General features: G+C 37.5%; 1 protein-coding gene across 1 annotated transcript; it reads right to left on the bottom strand.

Moving 5' to 3' along the window:
- Positions 1 to 6,971: 6,971 nt before the first annotated feature.
- LOC129572072 (uncharacterized) lies at positions 6,972 to 9,998 on the bottom strand. The gene has a single exon (XM_055451979.1). It carries the CDS (start codon positions 9,996 to 9,998, stop codon positions 6,972 to 6,974), a length of 3,027 nt encoding a protein of 1,008 aa, XP_055307954.1.
- Positions 9,999 to 10,243: the final 245 nt, after the last annotated feature.

Genomic DNA, 10,243 nt, shown 5'->3' with positions numbered 1-10,243 from the left:
TCTCTCTGTTTAGTCTGTATATCTGCGCACGCACACAAAGAGGAGCAAAAAACGTTATTCATTGCAGTGGACACAAATCGAACTCTTTCTCAATACTCTCTCTCATTCGACTGTCTCAACAGTTTATATGCTGTACATTTCAGCGACCGAACTGAAACATTGTATATATCACTGCTGACAAAGTGTCAAGAGCAAATAAACAAAAAATGAAAACAAACAACGAAAGAATATTGCGAATTTCACGTCGAATATTTCAGAAAATAAATGGTGAAATTATTCAGTGAGTATGGAAACAAATTAATATTTCCTTCAACAAATCGAAAAATATGAAGTCATTTTTTTCGTTGTTCGTATCACGTGTTTTATTCACTTGTTAGGCACGATGCAACGACCGATTGGAATTGTGTCAAAGAAATACGGTGTTTCCACTCGATTCACCAGCTAAGTATTTTCAATCACAGACATGGACAAATGGGAGAGTGATGAACGCAAACTGATCGATGAAATGGAAAAACGAATCATTTTTCTCAAATTCACGGTCCGTGTTGCACCACTGTTGACACAACAACAAAATGAATTGGAAGTGCTTGCGCAGAGCAAATGGGGGTTCCTTGCCACGTTGCTGCTATCACAATTGCAGCAGAAAGAACTTACGTTACACGACTGTCAAGAAGAGAAATGGTAGAATTTCTACAATGCGTATTGGGTGATTTGAATCACATCATCGACTTTTGGCTCCCATAGTCGCTCATTAATATTTCAAAATGAAACATCACAAAAAGTGAAATTATAATTCTTATTATTTCAATAAAAAAATCATTCCATTTCCCAGACAAAACACATACAGTATTTCCACTCAATTCCATAATTTTCTCATTCTTTTACACACTGTATCTCTATTTACGGCTCAATGAGAAGCATGTATTTGTTGTGGTTTTAAGCTTCGCTTTGTTCTATCTCCGCTCTTCTACATCACAGCACAACCACACAACAGCAAAACGAACAGCCGAACAAATAAATATGTACAGACATGTCTACTGTGTAATGCTGTTCTGCTATGCTACCGCATTCATTCTATAAGCTAAATCAAATACCATTTGGACCCACGAATATATAACGGCAGTGTGGCCGTATGGATAACGCATACGTTGAAATCAAAAGGTCTGAGGTTCGGAACACAGCTTATTAATAATAACAAAATTTAATTTTTTTTCATAGAAAAAACCACAAAAAAATTTTCTTCAACAAAATTACAAAAGAATCAATCATTTCAGCGTATACAACCGCAAAAACATAGATTCCATTGAATTTCATTTTCAAAATAAAAAAAACACAATTAAACCATTTCAAATAATGAAAAAAAAAAATTTAACATGAAAATATACACAAAATAGCAATACTCATTCAAAATAAACATAAGAAAATTAAAAATAAAAGAAAAAAAAGTTTTCGACCACATAATAAATCGAACCCCAGACCCTCAGAACAACACTCAAAAGACTCTCCCACACGGCCACACCGTTCATACATACAGTACAGCTCAAACAGCACTTGACTTGTGCTGTATGCGTAGAACGATCATTTCATTATTTATTTCACAAAAAGAGCAACTTTCACTCAATCTATTTGAACGGCATAAGTACCATTCGAAAGATAATCACGCGTAGATGCGATTAAAGCCAAAAAACACTCACATACGACACATACAACCGGAGTTATGGCCGTTTGAGTGAATTCCCATACATTTTATATGGGAAAAACTCATCATCACTCAAACGGCCATAACTCATGTCTCAAATGTCAAAAGTGAGTGTTTTATGGCTTTGTACACATCTACGCTCGGAGACCTTTCGAATGGTACCTATGCCATCCAAATCGGTTGAGCATAAGTTGGTCAAAAGTGTACCACTAACTTCGCATATGTAGATTAATATATAGATTCACACCAAATAAACCACCTCTGGCGAAGAAACGCTGTATGGTGCAGACTAATAATAATAATAAAGTAATTTTTGTGTTATTTTTTCGCACGTAATTTGCCATTTTCAAAAATTCCCAACCAGCAGCAAAGAAAAAAAATTCGCCATTTTCAACACCTTCAAAAAATTGTTTTTGAAGAGCAAACACATAAGTTTCTTGGGCAAAATTATAGCTCTGGACATTATCTATCCAACGGTACCAAAAACTCTTCTAAATGTTCACACTCGACAAAGTTATGACCAAAACAAATAGTGGTAGCCAACCTGCAGCAAAGTCCCCTACATAAAAGCGTTCAAATGATGATAATTTTTTTACAATATGTACTTCACTTTTTATTAAAAATATTATGAAATTTAGAAACACTCACCTTTAGTCGCCCACGTGAGTTGTTGAAATAGTTATTTGCAGCTAGTAAATTTAATTCCAATGTTGTCGTTTCTAAATTAGTTGTAAGATTTTTTATTGGCGTATGAAGTCGAAGAACGTTCCAAGTTGCCTGAAATAAACCGCAAAAACGATTGAACTTTTCGTCTGTTTCATCAGATTAGAATCAATTTCTATAGATTCCATCTATTCTGATAGAAATCATCTGTGAAAAACCTCTAGAAGAGGTTAAAATGGAATGACGCTCCTGTGCGTGGATTTACCACTCAAATCGACTGATAGGGGAATGTCTTAATGAGTGGACCGTCTTAATGAGTGGACCACTTGACAGATCTCTATGAAGTGACAGTCGAAATGGCAGAACGTTGCTTCTATCAGTTTTGTATTGCCGCAAAACCATAATATAGCGAATGCCGGAGCGAAAACGTGCATTTTTGTGTTTGAACCAGTTGTGCGCAGAAAAAAGTGTGAAAAAAATCGAATTAGTAATATTGTGAGTTCGCCTGAGATTCAGAAAACGTCAAAAACTGACTTTTTTTAGGGTGAGTTTGGTTTTTTTGTTTAGTTTAGACATTAAAATAATTATTCCAATGTATTTCACAATGATTGTAATGTTTGGAAATTTTTTGTGAGTCACACCAAAATGGCGTCATTATTTAATGAGTGGACCATTCTTTGTATTAATGAGTGGACCACCATTTTTTTTTCTTTGTTATTATTTTTCATTTGTATGAACGTGTATTGTCACTGAACTGGTTTTAAAGTGTTTTTATAGCATTATACTGATATTTTTGTTTGTTTTTAGATATATTATCAGTATGTCGTCAAAGAAATCAAGTGGAAAAAAAAACCAAACAACCCGAAAAATCGGTCGAAACCAATTATGATGACTTACTCCAAGCGGTTTATTAAGTTGAAATCAAAAGGTGCGACCCACCGCAGCGCGTTACAACATTCCGAAAACCAATTTACTCCGATACATGCAGAAATTGGACAGTGAAATATCCGATATTACAGCGGTTCCCGATAGTAATCTCAAGGATATTCTGCGCAGCTACGCAAGGCGTAATCCACCGTTGTTGGTAAGTTAATGACTTCTTTTTTTACAGTCAGTGTTTATGAAATACGTTTTGCTTTTGTTTCTTCTCAGGTTTTCGATCCAAAATCGGAAAACATGTTGGTTGGATATATTCTGCTGTGTTGCAAGCACTATTACGGACTCAGCATAAGTGAGCTGAGAGAGTTGGCGTATCAATACATTTATATCTTCTATTCTTCAATACAATAAATAAACATTCAATAAATATTGAAATTGAACGGTATTTCCTCGATTTTGAGCCATTTCCGAAGTATTCACAAAGTGGTCCACTCATTAATACAAAGAACCGTGTCCCATTTTGTATGGAGTTTGGGCTATTTTGTACAGAGTTAATGCATTAGCATATCATCTTAAAGGGCATTGTGTGTAGATAAATTATATATAGATACCCAACCCCTAAATTGTGAGGAAAGGGGTTAAAATTGGGGATATGTTGGCAACCCCAAAATAAAGGTATCACTTCCCAGGGCAATAGCTCCCTAACTATGGGAGGTAGGGCAATACTCCTTGGGTCAGAGTTGTAGTACTCATGAATACCTATCCAAAGGTATAAATAATATTTCCATTTGTTCATAGTAAATGAAAAATACCGTTATTTTAAAAATGTTATTTTTTGGGTAAAAAAATCATATTACTATACCCGAAAGAGGGCCAAAAAATGCACAAAATCACCAAAACAAACATATGAGGCATGTTTGACCCTTTTTTTGGCCAAAGGGATGGAGGGCGACCTCACCCAAGATATTATGCAACGTCCTGAACACTTCGTCCATACATAGTTATCCACTAAATGGTTTATTTCTTGACCAACAATGTGTCGGTATTGAAAAAATTACTCACCCCTATAACATCCCGTTTACACCCTGTAGGGCAGGTCAACCTTGATATTATCGACATACTCACTATGCCCCACTGTTCCACGGTATAAGTCTTATTGATAAACATCGTACGACACAAAAAGGAACACCGCCCTTTGTACCAGGCTGAAATTTTATGAGAGTGAAGGGCCGTAGACCCGTTATTGAAGGAGATGGGGCAAAATGGTCTAAAGCAATATTGTTCTCCTTGGAACGCTGTACAACTTTGTTGAACATACCCAAGTGATAGCCCCTGCACCAGCCCCAGAAAATGGGTATAATATGATTTTTTTACCCAAAAAATTACATTTTTTCATGTAACGGTATTTTTCATTTACTATGAACAAATGGAAATATTATGTATACCTTTGGATAGGTATTCATGAGTACTACAACTCTGATACAAGGAGTGTTGCCCTACCACCCATAGTTGAGGAGCTATGGTCCTCGGAAGTGATACCTTAATTTTGGGGTTACCAATATATCTCCTATTTTAACCCCTTTCCTCACATTTTTGGGGCTGGGTATCTATATATAATTTATCCACACACAATGCCCTTTAAGATTATATGCTTTAGAACTCTGTACAATACAGCCCAAAATGGAACACGGTTCTTTTGGATATGCCAAAAACAAGGGTTTTTGGCCGAAGGCAATATTTTTTTTGAAACTAAACCAAAAATGTTTCTGATACTTGTGACAGTTAGGTAGTAACATTAGCTAAACATTAATGTATAAAACACCAATATTGCTTTTCAAATAATGATTTTATAAACCTTAATCCTTAGGTGGTCCACTCATTAAGACATTCCCCTATCATTTTGAGTGACGCTAGGACGCTGTATTATCACTTGATACGGGGTTCAAAAGTATTTTTCGCATTCACTATTGTGAAAATTTACTCACAATAAGGAACAAAATCGCGTCACGACTTTTGAACGGCAAAACGCTTGAAAACTTGATCTAAAATCAAAAGTCGTGACGCAAGATATTTCACCTTATTGTAAATAAATATTTTCACAATAGTGAATGCGAAAAATACTTTTGAATCTCGTTGAATAGAATAGAACCGATTTCTTAGAGGTTTTGAATATAACTGAACTTTATTTCTTATTTTTCTATGACAAGATTTCTTAGCTTTCAAATATGGTTACTAAGACTATTCATATTCTCCCACCCCAAAATGTTACATTTTTCTTGAATTTTTTCATATTCTTTTACAATTTCGGTTTCATTCAAATCGCCGTTTAAAATGATGATGGGTATAGATGACTCTTTCAATAACCATTTGTCGTGTAGCTCATGTAGAATTTTCAGGTATTCCAAACTCACGCCATTTTCTTCTTCTCGATCACGCTTCCTCATTCGATTTAAGGCAATCTCCGGTGATGTTCGCAGATATATGAACAAGTCAACTTCGGTCGGGCTGGTTTCGATAACGAATTCTAGCATTTCCTTCAATATTTGATTCTGGGCAGGATGAATTAAATTCATCATTCTACTCGCCCCAATGAAGCAGTTTGTGATGCTATGGATTGATCTTTCCATTATCTTGTAGTTTTTATCGGTAGTCCTTGAATAATTTTGAAGCATGGTGAGAGCTACATAGCTTTGGAATGGAACGAACCATTCGTTTCGGTTTTTGAACATTAGATCGAGCAAATTAACACCTTCAAAATTGCTCCATTTTTCCACTGGTTCAGGAAGAATGTCAATATTGGTGAATTTGTTGAAATAATTCAGCAAAGTGCTTTTTCCAGAACCGATGTTACCCTCTACGACTAAGGTAAATGATTTTTTGGCAACAGCTGATGGGAATGATGTCAGCATGATTACGTTTTTGTGTTCATCAATCGGAAGCGGGGCCAGTTTGATAATGGGACGAACATAAGTTCCTTCTTTGGTCTTAACTGTACAGACTCTGATCAAACCATCTGGTCCAGGATGCGTTTTAATTATCCTCCCCATCAACCATTTGAGTGGTGGAAAATTCTCCTCCTTAATTAACACCACATCACCAATTTGTAGATTTTGTTGTGTTGTCAACCATTTCTGACGCTGTTGAAGAGAGTGTAAGTAACTCTTTTTCCAAAGGGCCCAAAATGACTGTACTCGTTTCAGCATGGCTCGATAGCGATGAGTAAGTTGAACTGAAACTTCCAGAACATTTGGCTCAGGTACGGATGTCATTGCGTCTCCAATCAGAAAATGTCCCGGAGTTAGATAAGTCAAATCTTCTGGATCATCGGACATTGGTATCAACGGACGGGAATTCAGACAGCTTTCGATTCTTGCAAGAATGGTAGCCAATTCATCATATGTCAAAGATTTCTCGCCAATGACTCGTTTGAGGTGATTCTTTGTTCGGCGAATATTTGACTCCCAAATTCCACCGAAGGATGGAGCTGAGGGTGGATTGAAGTGGAAGTTGACTCCCAAATTGGCAAGTTTATCTTTAAGCGCTGAATGAATCGCTTTGAGATATTCTTCTTCGTCTTTTCGAAGCATCGTGCGTGCACCAATGAAATTTGTACCTCGATCTGAGTAGAGATCACTGCATTTACCTCGTCAAGCAATGAATCTCTGGAAACTCATTAAAAATGCTTCTGATGATAGATCGATTACGGGTTCCAAGTGAACAGCTTTGATGGTCATGCACACAATAAAACCACGTATCCTTTGTAAATTCTGCTACCTGGCTTCTTTGAAGTTCTCAGCAAAACGGGTCCACACAAATCAACTCCCGTGTGTAGAAAAGGCCGTTGACATGGTGTAACACGGACAGCCGGTAAGTTGGACATTAACTGGCTCGCTGTTTTAGGCTTGTTTCGAAAGCATGTGACGCAGTTGGTTATTACTGATCGAACTGGATTTCTTCCGCCGAGTATCCAATATTTCTGTCTAATTTCAGCCAAGGTGAGTTGTACGCCGGCATGCAATGCAAGTTGATGATGATGTTGGATAACCAATTTGCTGAAATGACTTTCTTTCGGCAGAATGAACGGGTGTTTTTGGTCATAACTGGCTTCCGAAAAGCTTAATCGTCCACCAACACGCAGTAATTCATTTTCATCCAAAAATGGATTCATTTTCGAAAGCGGATGTTTAACTTTGCTTTGACTTTGAACAAGTAGCGCTATGTTTCCAAAATTTTCCTTTTGCACAAAGGAAATCCAACGAAGATTAGCATTATTCAGTTCAGTAACGCTAAGCGATCCCCTTTTAACCTCTTGTTTGGCTTTCAAATATTGAAAAAATCGACGGAACCAAGCAGTATATCTCAATAATTGAACTAATTCAGCACAATAATCGAGAAGATATTGAGTTGGAGTTGAAACTACGTTGACAACATTGATTTTGATAGGTTTCAACTCATCAGCCAATTCGATTTCTCCCACCGCTTCCTTCTCCGTTTTTGTATTAGAGGGCCAGGTATTTTCGGGCGATCTCAACCAAGCTGGTCCCGAGAACCAAAGTTCGTTGTTTTCAAGCTCTGATGGAAACAATCCCCTTGATAACAAATCAGCTGGATTTTCCTTAGTTGAAACATATCTCCATTGATGTGATTCGGTTGTCTGAAGAATTTTTGTGATACGATTTGCGACAAAGATTTTCCATTTTCTCGCATCACCTTTCAGCCAATGAAGTACGACTTGTGAATCACACCAAAGGAATACATTCGAAGCGTTAAAACTTTGATGACGAATAGATTTTTGTGTATACTTGACAAGTTTCGCCAGTATCAAAGCAGCCGATAATTCCAAACGTGGAATTGTTTGAATTTTGATCGGAGAAACCCTTGATTTCGAGACAATGATTTTTGAGTGAATTTCTCCGTTTTCATCGATACAACGTAGATAAATACCAGCACCATACGCTTCAGTTGAGGCATCCGAAAAACCATGTAATTGAAATGATGAACAAATCGGGGATGCTCCAATCCAACGCGGTATTTTGATTGAAGAAAGTAAAGGCAGCTTGCCGATGAATTCCTTCCATTCGCGAAGTGTTTTTGTTGGCAAAGGGTCGTGCCAATCAAGATTTAATGACCACAATGATTTCATGAAGATCTTGGTTTTCACAGTGATCGGTGATACCAAGCCGAGAGGATCGTAAATGCGAGCGATTGTTGATAAGACGAATTGTTTCGTTACGATCTCTTTGTCCTCATAACTAATGTTGAAATTCAAAGTGTCCGAAGAGGTATTCCAAAAGATACCAAGCGTTTTGATTTTCTTATCCGGATTGATGAAAAATGGTATGCTAATTTCTCGATCAGACTCTGGAACCGCCGCTAAAATTTCCTCCGAATTACTTGCCCACTTTTTGATACAGAAACCAGCAGAATCGAAAATATGTATCAAATCTCGTTGAATTTGGAGACCGCTACTAACGTTGTGGGAACCGGTGATGGCGTCATCCATGTAGATATCTCTTTTCATCACTTCCGCAACTTGTGGAAATTCATTGCTATTCAGTTCAGCAAGTTTTTTGACACACTGATTCGCTCCACAAGGTGCATAATTTGTGCCAAATCCCAGTCGGCTGATACCATACTCTCGCAATTTTTCAGACGGATTGTCTCTCCAAAGAATTCGTTGATAAGTTATATCGCATTCAGCAACACGAATTTGGCGATACATTTGTTGAATATCACCAATGAAAGCTACTCGATGAAATCCCCAATTCAGTAAAATCGATACTAAATCGTTGAGAAGCATTGGTCCGGTGAAAAGCACTGAGTTCAACGAATTGCCGTTTGAAGTTATTTTTGCGGCATTGTAGACTGGACGCAAACGAGTTGAAGTGCTGGTTTCTTTGATAACGGCATGATGTGGCAGATAGAAACAGTCATAAGCAGCACGATCGTCTTCGGTGTAATATAAACGGTCCGATTCTGTATCGAAAAGTTCATGCATGTGACCTTGAACCAAGTAATCATTGATGTTTTTTGCGTATTCTTCTTTGAACTTTGGGTTGTACGCAAATTTTCTTTCCAATTGTAGAAATTGTTTTAGCGCATTTTCTCTCGATTTTCCCAAAACAGCTTCTGGATGCAGTGGTGTGCGAAATGGAAATTTCACGATGAAACGGCCTTCCTCGTCTCTCCGATAGTTTTTATTGAAGAAATCAATCACGTATTGATCTTCATGGCTGTGTATTCTTTCTTCCGAAATCTCTTCGATTTCAAAGAATTTTTGTAGAAGTTCACCAACTTGGACTGTGTTCATTGAAACTGACTGATAATCGTTGTTGTAAGCTTTTCCGAAGAGAATCCATCCCAACTCAGTTTTTTGTGCAGTTGGCGTTCCCTGGGGACCTTTCATGACTTCGCTGAGAACAATTTCGCCATAAATCTCCGCTCCCAAAATGATGTCAATTGGGCCGGTTTGATTGAAATTTGGATCGGCGAGTGGTAGATTCTTGATGTGCCACCAATTCGAAAAGAAGATTTCTTTCGATGGAAGTCGATGAATCAACGATTTGAGAACTAAAGCATGAACTTCAGTCGTGAATGATGAATTCGTGGAATGAATCTGGAAGCTGGTAACACCATTACTCTTTGATTGGACGTGATCCAGATGATCCACATTGATGAGGCATCTTGTTTTATTCAAACCCAGTGTTTGAATTGCTGATTCCGAAATTGCACTAGCTTCACCTCCCAAATCAATCATTGCTCTCATAGGAATCTTCTTGCCTTGTTTTGAAGAAACCAAGACTATTGCTGTCGCTAGCAATGTTGAACGAAAAATTGGTGTTTCAATTGTGCCCGTATTTATGCTCTTTGAAGTTGACGTTGAAGCTGACATCGAAGTCGATTCTCCTTTCATTTTTGAAGATCCTGTTGGATGCAGCAGGGTATGATGACGTGAATTACATTCGGCACAATTTCGTCGACTGGAACATTTCGGCTTTAGAT

The sequence above is a fragment of the Sitodiplosis mosellana genome, unplaced genomic scaffold (assembly GCF_009176505.1).
Source record: "Sitodiplosis mosellana isolate CC-2019 unplaced genomic scaffold, AAFC_SMos_1.0 Smas_scaffold_4079, whole genome shotgun sequence".
Classification (NCBI taxonomy): domain Eukaryota; kingdom Metazoa; phylum Arthropoda; class Insecta; order Diptera; family Cecidomyiidae; genus Sitodiplosis; species Sitodiplosis mosellana.
Note: the sequence above shows the minus strand (reverse complement) of the source record. Positions and strands in the feature narration are given on the sequence as shown.

Coding starts and splice junctions, on each gene's coding strand:
- LOC129572072 (XM_055451979.1), bottom strand. CDS start 9,998: ATGATTGATTTGGGAGGTGAAGCTAGTGCAATTTCGGAATCAGCAATT.